This window comes from Pleurodeles waltl, chromosome 5 (assembly GCF_031143425.1).
Source record: "Pleurodeles waltl isolate 20211129_DDA chromosome 5, aPleWal1.hap1.20221129, whole genome shotgun sequence".
NCBI lineage: Eukaryota > Metazoa > Chordata > Amphibia > Caudata > Salamandridae > Pleurodeles > Pleurodeles waltl.
In genome coordinates this window covers 883202067-883222185 of record NC_090444.1, presented here as the reverse complement: position 1 = coordinate 883222185, position 20119 = coordinate 883202067, and the positions used below count along the sequence as shown (strand labels likewise).

General features: G+C 46.6%; 1 protein-coding gene across 1 annotated transcript in view; it reads right to left on the bottom strand.

Annotated features, from left to right (window-relative positions):
• NUP133 (nucleoporin 133) overlaps nucleotides 1–20119 on the bottom strand; it is a 942256-nt gene that overhangs the window by 862234 nt on the left and 59903 nt on the right. The window contains exons 2-3 of the mRNA XM_069234985.1: nucleotides 14091–14209; nucleotides 13592–13695 (exon numbers count right to left, since the gene is read on the bottom strand). Coding sequence (XP_069091086.1) covers nucleotides 13592–13695; nucleotides 14091–14209 — 223 coding nt within the window. The remainder of the gene's footprint in view (nucleotides 1–13591; nucleotides 13696–14090; nucleotides 14210–20119) is intronic.

Here is a 20119-nt window from a genome sequence, read left to right as displayed (position 1 = left end):
GTACTTCTAGTACCAAGGGCCCTGATGCCAAGGAAGGTCTCTAAGGGCTGCAGCATGTCTTATGCCACCCTAGAGACCCCTCACTCAGCACAGACACACTGCTTACAAGCCTGTGTGTGCTAGTGAGAACAAAATGAGTAAGTCGACATGGCACTCCCCTCAGGGTGCCATGCCAGCCTCTCACTGCCTATGCAGTATAGGTAAGACACCCCTCTAGCAGGCCTTACAGCCCTAAGGCAGGGTGCACTATACCCTAGGTGAGGGTACCAGTGCATGAGCACTGTGCCCCTACAGTGTCTAAACAAAACCTTAGACATTGTAAGTGCAGGGTAGCCATAAGAGTATATGGTCTGGGAGTCTGTCAAACACGAACTCCACAGCACCATAATGGCTACACTGAAAACTGGGAAGTTTGGTATCAAACTTCTCAGCACAATAAATGCACACTGATGCCAGTGTACATTTTATTGTAAAATACACCACAGAGGGCACCTTAGAGGTGCCCCCTGAAACTTAACCGACTGTCTGTGTAGGCTGACTAGTTCCAGCAGCCTGCCACACCAGAGACATGTTGCTGGCCCCATGGGGAGAGTGCCTTTGTCACTCTGAGGCCAGTAACAAAGCCTGCACTGGGTGGAGATGCTAACACCTCCCCCAGGCAGGAGCTGTGACACCTGGCGGTGAGCCTCAAAGGCTCACCCCTTTGTCACAGCCCAGCAGGGCACTCCAGCTTAGTGGAGTTGCCCGCCCCCTCCGGCCACGGCCCCCACTTTTGGCGGCAAGGCTGGAGGGAACAAAGAAAGCAACAAGGAGGAGTCACTGGCCAGTCAGGACAGCCCCTAAGGTGTCCTGAGCTGAAGTGACTCTGACTTTTAGAAATCCTCCATCTTGCAGATGGAGGATTCCCCCAATAGGGTTAGGATTGTGACCCCCTCCCCTTGGGAGGAGGCACAAAGAGGGTGTACCCACCCTCAGGGCTAGTAGCCATTGGCTACTAACCCCCCAGACCTAAACACGCCCTTAAATTTAGTATTTAAGGGCTACCCTGAACCCTAGAAAATTAGATTCCTGCAACTACAAGAAGAAGGACTGCCTAGCTGAAAAACCCCTGCAGAGGAAGACCAGAAGACGACAACTGCCTTGGCTCCAGAAACTCACCGGCCTGTCTCCTGCCTTCCAAAGATCCTGCTCCAGCGACGCCTTCCAAAGGGACCAGCGACCTCGACATCCTCTGAGGACTGCCCCTGCTTCGAAAAGACAAGAAACTCCCGAGGACAGCGGACCTGCTCCAAGAAAAGCTGCAACTTTGTTTCCAGCAGCTTTAAAGAACCCTGCAAGCTCCCCGCAAGAAGCGTGAGACTTGCAACACTGCACCCGGCGACCCCGACGCGGCTGGTGGCGATCCAACACCTCAGGAGGGACCCCAGGACTACTCTGATACTATGAGTACCAAAACCTGTCCCCCCTGAGCCCCCACAGCGCCGCCTGCAGAGGGAATCCCGAGGCTTCCCCTGACCGCGACTCTTTGAACCTAAAGTCCCGACGCCTGGGAGAGACCCTGCACCCGCAGCCCCCAGGACCTGAAGGACCGGACTTTCACTGGAGAAGTGACCCCCAGGAGTCCCTCTCCCTTACCCAAGTGGAGGTTTCCCCGAGGAATCCCCCCCTTGCCTGCCTGCAGCGCTGAAGAGATCCCGAGATCTCTCATAGACTAACATTGAAAACCCGACGCTTGTTTCTACACTGCACCCGGCCGCCCCCGCGCTGCTGAGGGTGAAATTTCTGTGTGGACTTGTGTCCCCCCCGGTGCCCTACAAAACCCCCCCTGGTCTGCCCTCCGAAGACGCGGGTACTTACCTGCAAGCAGACCGGAACCGGGGCACCCCCTTCTCTCCATTCTAGCCTATGTGTTTTGGGCACCACTTTGAACTCTGCACCTGACCGGCCCTGAGCTGCTGGTGTGGTGACTTTGGGGTTGCTCTGAACCCCCAACGGTGGGCTACCTTGGACCAAGAACTGAACCCTGTAAGTGTCCTACTTACCTGGTAAAACTAACAAATACTTACCTCCCCTAGGAACTGTGAAAATTGCACTAAGTGTCCACTTTTAAAACAGCTATTTGTGAATAACTTGAAAAGTATACATGCAATTTTGATGATTTGAAGTTCCTAAAGTACTTACCTGCAATACCTTTCGAATGAGCTATTACATGTAGAATTTGAACCTGTGGTTCTTAAAATAAACTAAGAAAAGATATTTTTCTATATAAAAACCTATTGGCTGGATTTGTCTCTGAGTGTGTGTACCTCATTTATTGTCTATGTGTATGTACAACAAATGCTTAACACTACTCCTTGGATAAGCCTACTGCTCGACCACACTACCACAAAATAGAGCATTAGTATTATCTCTTTTTACCACTATTTTACCTCTAAGGGGAACCCTTGGACTCTGTGCATGCTATTCCTTACTTTGAAATAGCACATACAGAGCCAACTTCCTACATTGGTGGATCAGCGGTGGGGTACAAGACTTTGCATTTGCTGGACTACTCAGCCAATACCTGATCACACGACAAATTCCAAAATTGTCATTAGAAATTGATTTTTGCAATTTGAAAAGTTTTCTAAATTCTTAAAAGTCCTGCTAGGGCCTTGTGTTAGATCCTGTTTAGCATTTCTTTTAGAGTTTAAAAGTTTGTAAAAGTTTGAATTAGATTCTAGAACCAGTTTTAGATTCTTAAAAAGTATTCCAACTTTTAGAAGCAAAATGTCTAGCACAGATGTGACTGTGGTGGAACTCGACACCACACCTTACCTCCATCTTAAGATGAGGGAGCTAAGGTCACTCTGTAAAATAAAGAAAATAACAATGGGCCCCAAACCTACCAAAATACAGCTCCAGGAGCTTTTGGCAGAGTTTGAAAAGGCCAACCCCTCTGAGGGTGGCAACTCAGAGGAAGAGGATAGTGACTTGGAGGACAATTCCCCCCTACCAGTCCTATCTAGGGAGAACAGGGTCCCTCAAACCCTGACTCCAAAAATAATAGTCAGAGATGCTGGTTCCCTCACAGGAGAGACCAACACCTCTGAAATCACTGAGGATAACCCCAGTGAAGAGGACATCCAGTTAGCCAGGATGGCCAAAAGATTGGCTTTGGAAAAGCAGCTCCTAGCCATAGAAAGGGAAAGAAAAGAGATGGGCCTAGGTCCCATCAATGGTGGCAGCAACTTAAATAGGGTCAGAGATTCTCCTGACATCCTAAAAATCCCCAAAGGGATTGTAACAAAATATGAAGATGGTGATGACATCACCAAATGGTTCACAGCTTTTGAGAGGGCTTGTGTAACCAGAAAAGTGAACAGATCTCACTGGGGTGCTCTCCTTTGGGAAATGTTCACTGGAAAGTGTAGGGATAGACTCCTCACACTCTCTGGAAAAGATGCAGAATCTTATGACCTCATGAAGGGTACCCTGATTGAGGGCTTTGGATTCTCCACTGAGGAGTATAGAATTAGGTTCAGGGGGGCTCAAAAATCCTCGAGCCAGACCTGGGTTGATTTTGTAGACTACTCAGTAAAAACACTAGATGGTTGGTTAACTGGAAATGAAGTGTGTGACTATGTTGGGCTTTATAATTTGTTTATGAAAGAACACATTTTAAGTAACTGCTTCAATGAAAAGTTGCATCAGTATCTGGTAGACCTAGGTCCAATTTCTCCCCAAGAATTGGGAAAGAAGGCAGACCACTGGGTCAAGACTAGGGTAACCAAAACTTCCACTGGGGGTGACCAAAAGAAAGGGGTTACAAAAACTCCCCAGGAGAAAGTGGGTGACACTAGAAACAAAGAAAAAGAGTCCTCTATAGGCCCCCAAACACCAGAACAGGTGGGTGGGCCCCAAGACACAACCCAAAACAAAGGTGGGTACCAGGGTAAGAACTGGGATGCCACTAAGGCATGGTGCCACAACTGTAAACAGTCTGGGCACCACACCAAGGACACTTCTTGTCCCAAAAACAAACCCCAGAACAAAATTCCAGGGGTAACCAGTGTAGCCATGGGAGATGACTCCTCAGATGAGGAGGTCTTCATAGCCTTCAACTGGAAACAGGGCCCAACAGGTGAGTTGGAGATTCCAGAGGGAAGTAGACACTTCCACCACCTACTGGTGAATGGAATCCCAACCACTGCCCTGAGAGACACTTGTGCCAGTCACACTATTGTGCATGACAGGCTGGTGCTCTCAAACCAGTACATCCCAGGTGAGACTGCCAGGGTAAGAGTTAGCCTAGACAGGGTCACTAAGAGGCCTGTGGCTTTAGTACCCATAGAAGTGGGTGGCACTCTTAGCTGGAGAAGGGTAGTAGTCAGTACAGACCTCCCCCTTGATTGTCTCCTTGGAAATGACTACCCAGAGGTTAGTCAGAGCCCAAGAGAGGAACTGGTCCAGTGCCAGTCCTCTCCCAAGGATTCTGGAAGTCCTGCCTCTGCAGTAAATGCAAGCAGGCTCCAGAAGAAGAAGAAAAGAAAACAGAGTAGGAAGGGTGGACAACCTTTAGCCAAGGTTACAGCAAGCCAAGGAGATTCTGCTCCAGTAGGGGAGAACTCCAAAAATGGCCCTGATAAAGTCCAACCTGACCCACAAGAAGCCCTGGCTAGTCAGGCAACTGTTAAACCTGAGTGGGTGGCTCCTCAGCTAACAGAAGAAAGAGTGGAAGAAGGGTGTTTACTACAAGATGTGGTAACCCCCCACTCTAATACAGCAGACAGGCAACCTGAACCCAAAGAGGCCTGTAACTTAGCCCCTTCCCTTTTAGGTGAAGAGCTAAAGGTGTGGTTCTGGGCACTGACAGCTGTCAGTGGCCTCTGCTGGGTGTTAGCCTTTATGGCTGCACTATCCTTAGCATGGTGGTCTGACCCCATGCCAAATAGCAAGTTAGGCCCCCTGACCCTATTGGTCATGGTGGGGTTACTCCAGCTCTGGGTAACCTCTCTGGGTAAGCTAGGGGTAACCCTGGCCAAGATAAGGTTAGCAGAGGTGGATACCTCTAAGACCAAAATAGAAAGAATGGGTGGAGACATTGAAGAGGCAGACAAGAGGCAATTCAGACTAGGTCCTATCACTGTGGAAGTAGGTCAGTTCCCCAAAGGGAATGACCTGAACAGAAGGATGTAAGGCAGAGTAGGCCCTGCAACTAACCAGCCTATTTCTCCTACTCTTCCTCGCCTGACAGACTAGGAAGACTCTCCCAGCTTGGGCTGAGTCTCCTGGCCTGTGGGCTGGGGGGGGCTTGTGTAAAGAAATGGCTCCCTGTTGCAGTTACCCCCCACTTTTTGCCTGATACTGATGCTGACTTGACTGAGAAGTGTGCTGGGACCCTGCTAACCAGGCCCCAGCACCAGTGTTCCTTCACCTAAAATGTACCATTGTATCCACAATTGGCACACCCTGGCATTCAGATAAGTCCCTTGTAACTGGTACTTCTAGTACCAAGGGCCCTGATGCCAAGGAAGGTCTCTAAGGGCTGCAGCATGTCTTATGCCACCCTAGAGACCCCTCACTCAGCACAGACACACTGCTTACAAGCCTGTGTGTGCTAGTGAGAACAAAATGAGTAAGTCGACATGGCACTCCCCTCAGGGTGCCATGCCAGCCTCTCACTGCCTATGCAGTATAGGTAAGACACCCCTCTAGCAGGCCTTACAGCCCTAAGGCAGGGTGCACTATACCCTAGGTGAGGGTACCAGTGCATGAGCACTGTGCCCCTACAGTGTCTAAACAAAACCTTAGACATTGTAAGTGCAGGGTAGCCATAAGAGTATATGGTCTGGGAGTCTGTCAAACACGAACTCCACAGCACCATAATGGCTACACTGAAAACTGGGAAGTTTGGTATCAAACTTCTCAGCACAATAAATGCACACTGATGCCAGTGTACATTTTATTGTAAAATACACCACAGAGGGCACCTTAGAGGTGCCCCCTGAAACTTAACCGACTGTCTGTGTAGGCTGACTAGTTCCAGCAGCCTGCCACACCAGAGACATGTTGCTGGCCCCATGGGGAGAGTGCCTTTGTCACTCTGAGGCCAGTAACAAAGCCTGCACTGGGTGGAGATGCTAACACCTCCCCCAGGCAGGAGCTGTGACACCTGGCGGTGAGCCTCAAAGGCTCACCCCTTTGTCACAGCCCAGCAGGGCACTCCAGCTTAGTGGAGTTGCCCGCCCCCTCCGGCCACGGCCCCCACTTTTGGCGGCAAGGCTGGAGGGAACAAAGAAAGCAACAAGGAGGAGTCACTGGCCAGTCAGGACAGCCCCTAAGGTGTCCTGAGCTGAAGTGACTCTGACTTTTAGAAATCCTCCATCTTGCAGATGGAGGATTCCCCCAATAGGGTTAGGATTGTGACCCCCTCCCCTTGGGAGGAGGCACAAAGAGGGTGTACCCACCCTCAGGGCTAGTAGCCATTGGCTACTAACCCCCCAGACCTAAACACGCCCTTAAATTTAGTATTTAAGGGCTACCCTGAACCCTAGAAAATTAGATTCCTGCAACTACAAGAAGAAGGACTGCCTAGCTGAAAAACCCCTGCAGAGGAAGACCAGAAGACGACAACTGCCTTGGCTCCAGAAACTCACCGGCCTGTCTCCTGCCTTCCAAAGATCCTGCTCCAGCGACGCCTTCCAAAGGGACCAGCGACCTCGACATCCTCTGAGGACTGCCCCTGCTTCGAAAAGACAAGAAACTCCCGAGGACAGCGGACCTGCTCCAAGAAAAGCTGCAACTTTGTTTCCAGCAGCTTTAAAGAACCCTGCAAGCTCCCCGCAAGAAGCGTGAGACTTGCAACACTGCACCCGGCGACCCCGACGCGGCTGGTGGCGATCCAACACCTCAGGAGGGACCCCAGGACTACTCTGATACTATGAGTACCAAAACCTGTCCCCCCTGAGCCCCCACAGCGCCGCCTGCAGAGGGAATCCCGAGGCTTCCCCTGACCGCGACTCTTTGAACCTAAAGTCCCGACGCCTGGGAGAGACCCTGCACCCGCAGCCCCCAGGACCTGAAGGACCGGACTTTCACTGGAGAAGTGACCCCCAGGAGTCCCTCTCCCTTACCCAAGTGGAGGTTTCCCCGAGGAATCCCCCCCTTGCCTGCCTGCAGCGCTGAAGAGATCCCGAGATCTCTCATAGACTAACATTGAAAACCCGACGCTTGTTTCTACACTGCACCCGGCCGCCCCCGCGCTGCTGAGGGTGAAATTTCTGTGTGGACTTGTGTCCCCCCCGGTGCCCTACAAAACCCCCCCTGGTCTGCCCTCCGAAGACGCGGGTACTTACCTGCAAGCAGACCGGAACCGGGGCACCCCCTTCTCTCCATTCTAGCCTATGTGTTTTGGGCACCACTTTGAACTCTGCACCTGACCGGCCCTGAGCTGCTGGTGTGGTGACTTTGGGGTTGCTCTGAACCCCCAACGGTGGGCTACCTTGGACCAAGAACTGAACCCTGTAAGTGTCCTACTTACCTGGTAAAACTAACAAATACTTACCTCCCCTAGGAACTGTGAAAATTGCACTAAGTGTCCACTTTTAAAACAGCTATTTGTGAATAACTTGAAAAGTATACATGCAATTTTGATGATTTGAAGTTCCTAAAGTACTTACCTGCAATACCTTTCGAATGAGCTATTACATGTAGAATTTGAACCTGTGGTTCTTAAAATAAACTAAGAAAAGATATTTTTCTATATAAAAACCTATTGGCTGGATTTGTCTCTGAGTGTGTGTACCTCATTTATTGTCTATGTGTATGTACAACAAATGCTTAACACTACTCCTTGGATAAGCCTACTGCTCGACCACACTACCACAAAATAGAGCATTAGTATTATCTCTTTTTACCACTATTTTACCTCTAAGGGGAACCCTTGGACTCTGTGCATGCTATTCCTTACTTTGAAATAGCACATACAGAGCCAACTTCCTACAATTCAGATCTAGCAGTGGGTGGAAAACATCTTGATCTTAATTTTCCAACTCTTTCCACAGATCTGGAGTGTTGTGACGTCAGACTTCTTAACGTCAATTATCTTCTATGGCTCGACGTCGACAGACTTCGATGTCAAACTTCACTAGAGGCTCGACGATGTGGTATTCTTCTACGTCTACATCCTTTTCCTTGATTTCAAAAGTTGCCTCCTCTTCATCATCAACCCAGCTCTCAACAGCAAGCATGTAGGCATTGTACCTTGCATCGATGTTGATATCATCACTGTCGGCCTGGATCTACATTGTTTTTTTTATGATGGTCTCTCTTTTTGGTTATCCCTTGCCTGGAGTCCTCAGAGGGAAGTGGAAGAGTCATGGTAGCGAACTGATCCATTCCCTGCTCCCTGGACATCCAACCTTCAGACTGCGAGTGCTGGTGTCTGTGTCACTCTTCTGCCCTATGGAGGCCAATCTTTTCCCCGTCTCTCAGGATGCATCTTGAAAATGTCCTGCATTGTGGACAACTGTCAGAAAAATGGTTGCCAGGAAGGCAGATGATACAAACATCATGTAGGTCTGACTAGGTCTTCTTTCTTCCACAGACAGGATACATGTCAAATATGGAGGGCATTTTATTTGACAAAGGCAATACAATTCTGTCACAACAGGACAGAAAAACACTTGAACAGATGAAATCTGTTGAGTAAAGTAGTTTTCAAAACATTTTTAGTCATCAAAAGATGTAGTCACATTTTTGAGAGAAAAAAAGACAAAACGGTCTAGCTCAGTGCTCCAAGATCCTGTCACCAGGAGCCAGAAAAAAGAATGGAGGCAACTGCCAGCTGCTGGGCAAGATGGGATACCGACGGGCTGTGAGGCCTTAAAGGTGCAGACTTGGTATGGAAGTCTGTCCCTGGAGGCTTTTCTCAGCTTTTACCCATTGTGGGGAGTAAAGATCCTGAGCCTAAACGATATTGCCATTGAAAGGGTATCAGTAAATAATAGCAGAGGGAGTCCTACCTTAGTACTCACTAGGGGAATAGTCTATTCAGAATGGAGACCCTGTTGAAATAATTGTTGTTGCACTGTGGCTACAACAGAGGGGGAATATGGGAGATCTCTTCAAGGTTCCCAATAGTGATCTTGACTGGTCTCTGGCTGGGCTAGATGTGTTAAAGTGTTTAGATTTTGGTCCAGCAGACAATTTTCTCCTACTTCCTTCAACCATTTCAGTAGTTCTACTTGTGATTCGAAACTTAGAGCATCCTATTGAGGTGTGCATGGGGTTAGGGTTTCCTTGCCCTTGCTTATGGTTCATGCCAGAGTCTAAACTGAGGTGGCAGGGTGAGCAAAAGAGCAAAAGAAAAATTCAAAATAGAAACAATGGACTGGTATAAGGTCCCAAGTAATTGTCAGTGGTAGAGATAATTTAATGCTTCCACCATCACTTTTTTTGTTTACTTCAGTTCGATTACATCTAGGGCAGTAGCAGAGAATTGATTTCAGATGGGTTTCTGGACAGCTAAAATACCTAAAAGTATTCCTAAGTAAGGGACTGAAACATACAGCAATAGACAACTTAACACCCCTAATGACTAATATTACAAATTGTTTTAATAGATTAGTCCATCTTTCTCATTATGGGGAAAAATACAAAAGAATTTAAATGTCAGCAGACCCACAGTTTAACCTTTTTACATGCTAATCTTCTTGATGCAGAGAAATTTATTTATGAGTGTTGAGAGGGATATCTTTGCAAGTGATCGATGAGACTTCAACTTAAGGCTCACAAAGTGCATGCAAAAACTCAATCGGTGTCCTTCAGCTTCCTTATCTACAATCCAACTACTTGTCTCACGCACTGTCACAGTAAGGATATTTTGACACCTATCATGACCCATTCCATGTAGGTCCAAATTGAACACTCACGACTAGGTCATGTAGCAACCATTGAATTACTCTCTAACTCAGGATCTTCAAACTTCCTAAAAGATAAAACAATGATTAGATTCAATATCATACCATGGAAGTCCATGGTATATCCCCCTATCAGGCATAATAGAGGATCCTTGATCAACAGCCATACAATTAGATGGGCTCCCTGGATATACTAAGGTATAAGTAATTTGTAGAACATTGTACCAGAGGGTCTAACAAGGTCATTCAAAGATCTAAAAGTAATTATCACCAGTACTACTGAAAAAACCACAATGGATTTCTACTTCACTGGCAGTGGCCAAGGAATGTATATTTTGCTACTTGGAAACATCAGTGCGAACCTTTGGGAAATGGATTATATAAATGCACAGCAATCAAATGGTCAAAGGAGGTATACAACAAAACACACTCACCCTCTCATGAGTTAAAGGAGACACCATGACATTATAACACATAAATTGTAACATTAAACACTTGAATGGCATCTTTCCACCCCTTAAACCCCTGTTCTAAAATAAGCTTATTTCACCAGTGGTGATCGGTAATCTTCATAACCTCAAACCACAAAGAAAAAACCTTAAGGGTAGCCACTGTGTACAAAACTGTAGAGTTTATATGCTGTTCATCCTAGAGTGTTTTTTTTTTTTACTAGGAGATGCAAGTTACTATTTAATATTTGGAATGAGGGGTATCTGAGAGCATGACTATTCCTTTGACCTTCTAGATATTAGTAGAATCCCCTTTTACCTCACCCTCCCTTTGAGCTTGAGTTCTTATAATGAAGCTCATCTGCACACATCTTTATCAATAGCCAGCAAAAACAACTAATTCTTTTTATGTCACAAACTAATGAAACAAATGACCCGCTTGAATGTTGAGCTAAAATACATATGTTGTATAGTTATCACCACTAACAATATTAAGTTACCTTTAATAAAGAAATTTAAAAAAAGTTTGTAGGAATTGTGGAGCCTTTGGTTCTCCCAAAGTTCCCTCTCCTTTGAATTTGTTGAAGGATGTTAGCTTCCCATTACTCTTCATAACAGATATACCAGCACTGGGACTAAGGCAACCTGCAGCCCCTTCCACTGTTAAAACTACATGTAGGATGTTTGGACCAAGATCATTTCAGAATAAGTTTACACTTGCTGCTCCTAGTAAAACCTTTGGAAAAGACAGAAACTGTGCAGCTACAGAAGTATGTGCAAGCAAGCAAAATCCTTGGTGACCACACTGTCCTGACAGGCGATCAGGCAGTCTTTATCTATGAACTGACCACCTGCGTAGGCTGGCTGATGGGGGAGGTCTTAGAGCTCCTTTGGTTCTGTACTTCCCTGGACAATCTGACAATGCAGATCAAAGAAACTTGTTGGCTCAAGGATTCATACCCAACACATACTTCAAATTAAATACATTAAAGATGTGGCACCCTCCTGATGAATCTCTACCTAAAATTCGGTCAGGTGAACTGCTAGATTTCTTCTGCATTCCCCACAGTGCTCCATCTGCACAAGCTTCCATTTAGAAACATTTTATTTTGTAATCATGCAGGCCACACTAACTCATAAATACTAATTCACATGGATAGAAACTTGGGTGCAAGAGCAGCACCATTCAAATCATGTGTGGCTAAACAGGATGAATGAAATGACAATTAAGATTTACCCAGTCAAAATGGAGAGATTCTAATTATTAATGAGCATGTGATATTCAATAGCCTTCTGTGACTGTTCTATATATTCATGTCCTGTGTTTGAACAGTAAGACGAGCGAGCACTTTAGACTGACTTCTGAAGCAAATGAGTATATGTGTGTACAATCTAAGAATGGCCCAAAAAGTTGGTTCAGTTATCTGTATATTTTTAAACAACTATTTCTAGATTTGGCATTCTTTATTTCATGTTTTATTTCATCCTGGATTGGCTATGAGAATACTAACAGCACATCCCAAGACAGTAAGGATTCATCAAGTTTCATCACATTTCACTAAAATCTGCTCCTTTCATTGGTTGCTTGGGAAACTGAAAGCACACTTCCAATCCAGAAGCCTGGTACATAAGCCAGTGTGAGAATAGCACAAATCCTAGCTTCTTCAAAAAAAAAATCTGAAATACCAACATGAAAAGAACTTTGGAAATAGGCACCCGCATTTTATTAATTCCTACAGCACATCGTCTTAGTAGTGTTAAACAGTTGTTTTTGTGCTTTGTAGCTGAACTGGAATGCCCCATCATTACACTTAGGATTCACTCAGGACTATTTGCACCAAGAAGAATCAGCTGAAAGTGCAGTTTTTTTGTTTTAAAAAAAATTATTTTCTCATTCTGAATTCCTCTCTACTCGCCACAATGCATCTGTTTATGATTTAACCTTGTTTGGTCCTCAAAGTCCTCGAAAGTAGCTCTTTTGTTCCACCTGGCATGTGACCTCACTTATTCCTCTGATCAACCCCCAACCTTCTGAGTAACTTTCACAGCCTTTGTGCTTTCCACTTCATCAACCCTCATTTTTCTGTGGTTTTCATCGTCCTCACTCTTCTATTCTCTCCCTCACTACACGCCTCTTTTTGTTCTCAGTCCGGCCCAACATTTTCCTGTGGAGTCCACCTCTGAATAAATCACTGGCTTCTCCTATATATTCTCCTCTTCCAGCTGCATACTTTTACTAGAGCTGAGAAAGGCCTTCCTTCCTTGCTTTCTTTCTATATAGTGGTGGACTTTTTCTCAATTTCAATGGCGCCTCTGTGTATTAGTCAAAATCTTTATTTAATTGCTTGAGCCACAGCAAGACTGTCTTTGTTAAGAGTAGTTTCTTTTTAAAATGTAAAGTATTTTTAGTTAATTTGCCTCAAGTTAAATAACTTGAGGAATGGATGATATTCTTAGTGAAATGCTCCATGTGTGTTGATTTGTTTTTAGCTGTCATAAGCTTGAGCTAGAAGTGAGGAAATGGATTTTCCCACGAAGTGTTAAGGGATGAGGATATGCAAATGCATCTAACCCACAATAAGTCTCACCATTGTAAGCATTAACACCCTTTCCAATGGTTTTCCCACATTCACTACATTTTTAAAATAATGCCTAAATGCAGGTAAATGGGATTTAATAAGAGATGGAAGAGGACGCCACTGTTGCAATTTTTAATTAGCTGTACATATGTATATTTCTTCACATGGGAAAGTTAGAGCATATTAGGCTTATGGAAAACAGTTATACACAAATAAATCCACTCTGTTTATGGATTTCCCTGGTGCATTGCTTGGACTTTCAGAAACTGACTTTAGTGAGGGTAAATTGTTGGGGGGGGGGGGGGGGGGGACAAGGTTAGGGTAATTCTAATATCTGCACAACATAACATTAAACCTGCAAATTGATAATTCACCATTTTTGGCGTGAACATGACTCGTTGGGCTCACCTACTCCCTAGTCTGTGAATGGATGGTCAAGAAAGTCAATAACTGAGGTGGACGCTTCTCTACAATGTTTCCAAAATACATTAACCATAACTTTTAGGCAAAATTAAAATACTTTGAAACTCAGCAACAGCCTTAAACCCTACAAATATCATTACGTAGTTTAATCCTACAAACCCTCCAGGTTATACAAACAAATTACAGCTTGCCAAAAGGTATAGCTGTACCTGGGCCTAAAAATGTAAAAGTGGTATACCTTAGCAAATGAAGAGTGGCCATTCTTCCAAATAATTAGACGATCCTTGCAGACTAGCCACGCCCATCCAGTTTCATCCACTTTAACTGTCAACGTTTCATCAGCTACAAAGAGGGAAAAGGAAAAATACGATGAGCCCTCTATACCTGTAATAGAATTGCTTTTCAAAATAACTTTGTTATTATTTGCCACGTCTGTTTGGCTAGTGAGAAAGGGGAGATGTGTATATAATAGTGTCCTGTGTGACAATGCTTTACCACTTGGCCTTGATGGGAGTTTCCATGGCTGCAGATGAAGAGACAGTACAGAGACCTCTGTGCTATAGAGATTTTCAGGGAGAGCTGGCCTTTGCCTCTTGCGTAGAGAGAAATTCCAGGACGAATATGAGTTTATCTGGAAATGACTTAAATAGGAGGCAATTGCAAATTTAATTTGTGATCTACCAGACCCAAATGGTACAATTTCCACATGTAAAAAAGACAGTCTGGCACATAATTACCTTCGGCATTGGCCAAAGCCTCCATAACCTTCACAGGCAGGGAAGAACCAAAAGTTTTAACGTCATAGTTGACTGTCTCGCTGGCTGCTGGGTGCTGTACTGCTCTTGATGGTGTTGCACTGGAGAGAAAATAAACCATTAAAAAAAAGTTGACCACATCGAACTGTGAATCCAGAGCATTACCTTGTTGAATGAGATGGACTAAACGTTTTAGAGATGAGGGTACATTTAGACTTAAATATTGTAAATATACTTAGACATATCAAATAAATTTGCTAATTCAGGTCCTATAGCAATACCTTATTACATACAAAAACACTGTTGAGGAGCCAGGGTGAAGTGACCACTGTCTTACACAGAATCTGCGACCAACTCAAAATGTTTGAATGTCTCTAGCCTAGCTCAAGTTATGACCATTATAGACACAGCCATATGAAGATGGGAGGAAAAAGAGGAAGCAGAGAAACCCTTTTACAGTATATACCTCATTTATAGTAAAGAATAGAGATATAAGGAAACAAGTGGACCAACACATTGAACACAGGAGCGACAAAAGACAATTCACAACAACCATTCTACAAACTTGAGATCAGGTTCTTCTTCTGCCATCTTCTTACAACATATTACCCATTTTCCAATATTCAAACAAAAAACTCCTGCTTTATATAAAGTAGCTATGTCACATAAGCGTTATGATGAACAGAAGTATCACAGCCACCCATTTAAAAACAAACCAGAAGAAAACCCTCCATTACATATATATTCCTTACTTGCCTTATTCAGGGGAAATCCTCCTATCAGCACCAATATGGAGTTCACCATTCTAAGACATCCCCAGTTAAGTGAAATTATCAACAGGTCCAAGAGGTCAGATGTGACATTTAAAATGCCTCCCACGGACTTCTCAGCTCTTTTTGGAAACTCCAGGACTAACCTATTTCATCACGAATCAAATTCTGGAAGAACCCAGCAATGCAGTAAGACAACATCCATTGTACCCAAGAGGCATGGCAGAAGAAGGTACAAAGTTGAACAATCATTCTGAAGTTGAGGGATCATTAAGCTATTTATAATAAGATGAACGTCTTCTATAAATGGTATCAAAATCATATGGCAGTGGCTGGTTTTGCATTATTTCCAAAAGGTGAAATCCAGTTTGATGTCTAACCTATGCCCCCTGATCGATGAGATGGAGGCTCTGTAACACACAGTTGTATACCACTGATTTAACAAAGGGGTACTGGCCAATTTCTCTATCACCTGAAGATGGTGAAAAAACCTCCCAACTGGGTAGACAGGGTACGGTGGGGACAATTTTTCGCTTCCGACTATAAAAACCCCAAGCTACATTTCAATGTCCCATATGTATTGCACACAACTTGTATGAGGTTTCCGAACAAGATGCCTTTATCATTTAAAGTCAATAATGGGAGATCAGAGACCCACATGATGCATTTGAGAACCTTCTACCAGCCCCTAAGAGACAGTGGTTTACGTGAAAACCGAAAATAACTACAATGTGCCATACAGGTCCTATGCCTAGGTTATACTTGAGGCAGAAGAGTCCAGTGCAAAAAAACAAAGTGGAAGTCGTTTCCAATCTTCTTTTTCCTTAAGAGAAAAACCCTTACCATTAGTCGTAGTATTGAATTTTTACGTTATTACCACAGATTTATAGTTTCACCACTGTATCCTCCCCTCCACGTTATCTAGTAGAACAGGGGCTCCAATCTTTCTGTAATAAGAGCTACTTATGTTCAATGAAAATCATCCCTAGCTACTAATATTAGTGATGCAATAGTGACCACCCTAGCCAAGATTTTCAGCAGTGATCATATCAGTGCATGAGGCAGGGATTCCAACACTAATGTAAAAAATGCTTTGACAATTCGAAATGACTGCACATAGGTAATACATAAAAGCCATAGCTGTAATTCCCCTGGCACTAAGATAATAATATGACTAATAATCCTTCCAGACTCAATAATAGTTTTAAATGCATTTTTAAAATTCAACCATTTTTCTCCAAACATCAACTTGAGTTCTGAAAATACAGACATTTCTTTCTCAAATACCTGGTTCTAAATGTTAACGTATGTATAATAATTCAAACAACCAAAAGCTTCTATATTAGTAAACTTCTCTGCGCACAGGAGAGGACATCTATTAATATGCTGGTCGGTGCGCGTGGGGAGATTCTGAGGGAGCTTACGCAAGTAGAGAACAGCTTGGGCCGCGTGGCATCCCACAACATGGATAGCGAGTCCCAGCTGCAAACTGCCCGCATAGCCTACGGTGCACTTTTCAAATGCCTCAGTCATAGAACATAGGGCCTACACTCACAAAATACAAACAGAGGCAGACAAAACTGGCACATTACTCACTAGGCTAATTAAGCTAGAACAATCACCAACACACATTCCCTTAATACAAACCACGAACCTTGGTACAGTAGCGACACAAACTGAAATCAACACCGCATGCCGGGACTATTATGAAGTCTTATACACTGCTCCACCTCCCGCTGACTCTGCAGTTATGACATGGTTCTTAAACTAGGTCACACTGCCCACAATATCAGCAATTAACCGAGTAACACTCAGAGCTACCAACAGTGAATGAGATACGTGAAGCCATGATGGCACTAGCACTCCACAAAACACCTGGGTCCGATGGGCTGCCAGTAGAATTTTATTCTACTTAATCTACACGGCTGGTCCCATGTCTCGAGAAACTATGCAATGCTTCTCTGGAAAAAGGGTTGCTACCACATCAAACCCGGAAACATTAGTAACCCCTCCCCTCAAACCCAGTACATCACCCACTGACATGCCATCTTATTGTCCCATATCCTTACTAAATACACAGTATAAAATCCTTAGTAAGATTCTGGCATCTTGGCTGCTCCCTCACTCACTACACACAGACCAAAGCAGCTTAGTTCCCCACCGCAGTACCTCCTTGAATATACGCTGCTTATTCCATATAATCGATACAGCCAAAGAAAACAACCCATATGCTGGGTGCTTGTCCCTCCAAGTCCCACAGGTGTTCGACACGAAGTTGGGACTTTATGCTAGCGATACTTGCAGCATTTGGGATACCTGTCAAATAAATTTACTAGGTGCGATTACTATACACTGAGCCTACTGCAAGAGCACAGACAGGACAATATAGCTCATCCACTTACCGCATATCGCATATCGCATATCGCTGGGGACACCACAGGGCCACCCACTGTCTCCATTCTCGTTTGTTCTGGCAGTGGAACCATCATCACAACATATACGTCGAGAGGCTGGAGGTATGGGCATCATGATAGACCTAGCGGTCCACTCAATATCACTCTACGCAGACTATATGGTCCTGAATTACAGAGATCTACCTGTAGAATTTGGGAGGTGTGGGCTGATTTGTTGTCCAGATTCGGCAATTTAGGTAAGTAGCCTCTTTCTAGCTTGGTTACCCCCACTTTTTGCCTGTTTGCCAGTGTGTACTGGGATCCTGCTAACCAGGACCCCACTGATTATGTTCTCTCCTTTTAAAACTTGGTTGCTGGAACCTTTTTCACCCCCGCATTTGGCATACTGGTGTCCCCATGTAAGTCCCTAGCATTTGGTACTTAGGTACCCAGAGCATTTGGTTACCAGGGGATCACTATGGGCTGCAGTATGTATTATGCCATCCATAGTGAGCCCATGCAAAATGTTCTGCAGACCTGCCATTGCAGCCTGAGTGAAAGGGTCATACACCCTTTCACTACCAGGTCACTGCAAGTCACCCCTATGGCAGGCCCTCCTAGCCCAGAGGGCAAGGTGCAAGTACCTGCGTGTGAGGGCACCCCTGCACTAGCAGAGGTGCCCCACAAACTCCAGCTTCATTTTCCTGGACTTTGCGAGTGTGGGGACACCATTTTATGAGTGTACTGGGCATAGGTCACTACCTATGTCAAGCTACATAATGGTAACTCCAAAGGTGGGCATGTTTGTTATCAAACATGCAAGAATCATATCCCAATACTGTTACAAGTATTGGAAGTACGATTCCATGCACTCTGGGAGCTCCTCAGAGGACCACAGGCATTGCTACTACCAGTCTTACAATCTGGGGGCGTGGCCAAGGCATCCGCCTTTGATTCTTGCTGCAATCCGCCCCCATCGGCGGCACCTTCCAGGCGGCGGAGACGAGTTGATCCCTCTGGGGGCTGATGGGCTGAGGGAGATCAGTCGGCGGCCACCCGCAGACAAGATGGCGGGCGGCAGAAGAAGAGTGAGCGGCGGGTTGTGAGGAGGCCCCTGGAGCTGGCGGTGTCGCGGGCCACGGCGGCCGGCCTGACTGGGAGACCTGTGGAGGTTGGAACCGCCCGTGAGCTGAGCTGGGCCTGGGAGCGTCGGTCCGGCAGAGGAGGCGGGCCATGTGCCTAGGTGGGTGGTGCGGCGGGAGTGGAATGTGAGGAAGGAGGCCCGGCTGGTGCGAGGAGCGGGTCCCCTGGTGCACCCTGCTGTCTGTCCCTGCCGGCCTTACCCCTCCCCGTTGACCGGGGGAGGTGGGTGGAAACTGCTGATTTGGCCCGCTGGCCTGGGGGAAGACAGTGAAGCCCTGGAGGCAGCCGGCGGACGGGTGGGTGGGAGTTAATGAGGGGGGGGGGGGGTGAGAGGCACGCGGCCGCCGAGGTGAATGCTGCCCGGACGGAGGAGGAGAAGGTGTGAAGCCCGGGACCTGTTGGGGCTCCGTGCCGTGACCGGCTGCTGTGGTGGAGGCAGGGACGGAGTGCCTGGTGGCTGTGAACGGCAGGAAGCTGGTGAGTGAGGGGGTGACGTGGTGTTGGGGAGGGGGGGGGACAGAACTGTAACCTGGGGGGGGGGGGGGGGTGAGACTTCTTCCTTCCCCTCCTCCACCCCCTCTCTTTCGTCCCTCTACTTGAATGGACTAGCGCACCCCATCGGTCCTCCCCGGGTGGCTGTAAGGGAGCAGCGCCTCTGTGGCATGTGAACTGCGACTCCCCGGAGGGCCCTTCTCTCTTCTTTAGGTCTACCCTATTCCACCACCCCTCTCCCCCCCGGCTCGCTCTCTCGCCTCGTTAGAACCTGGTAGCAGCGGAGAGGTGGGGACGGGGCGTTGGTGGAGCCCCCTGGAGAACTTTGGAACTGGTCTGCGGCTTGACGGAGGAGGGACTGTGCCGGGGTCGTGGAGCCAGGTAGTGAAGGCCCTGGCCCTGTGTGGGGTGGAGGGCTTGGCACCTGCTGACTGGGCTGCCGCGACCTTTATATTGTGAAGCAATTGAGGAGCTCACCATGGGCAAGGACAAAACGGCGCGACAGGCGGCCGCGGAGAGGCGCATTGAACAATTTACCACGAGTGCGAATGGGGCTCAGGCCAGGGATCATGCGGAGGAGATCCTTCGGAGAAATCCAGCGACCTGGCGAAGATTCTCCAAGCCATCCAGGTGTCTCAAACAGCGGTGGAGACTAAGATCAGAGAGGTCAGGGTGGATGGGGCCCTGGTCCGGCAGGATCTCCGCAAGGCCACTGCCCAGCTAACGGAGGCAGAGTCAAGGTTATCCACGGTGGAAGATGACGTGACTGCTCTTGAGGCGCAGGTGTCTGCGCTAACATCTCGTATGGCGGAACTTTATCAAAGAGCAGAGGATGCCGAAAACAGGTCTCAACGCAACAATCTCCGACTGGTGGGTCTTCCGGAGACAACGGCTGCCCAGTCTCTGGTAACCTTTTTGGAGGACTGGATCCGCTCATGGATGCCGGTGGGCCGCCTCGCGCCGTGGTTTGCAATTGAACGGGCCCATAGGGCTCTACAGTTGAAGCCGCCGCCCGGGTCCCCTCCGAGGCCGGTGATACTTCGTCTCTTCAACTATAAGGACCGGGATGCGGTGCTTCGGGAGGCGCTCTCCAAAGGGGAACTCGCGTGTAATGGGACGAAGGTCCTCCTTTTCCCGGACTACACCAGGGATGTGCAACAAGGACGCCGCTCCTTCACGGAGGTAAAGCAGAAACTGAGGGCAGTGGACATCT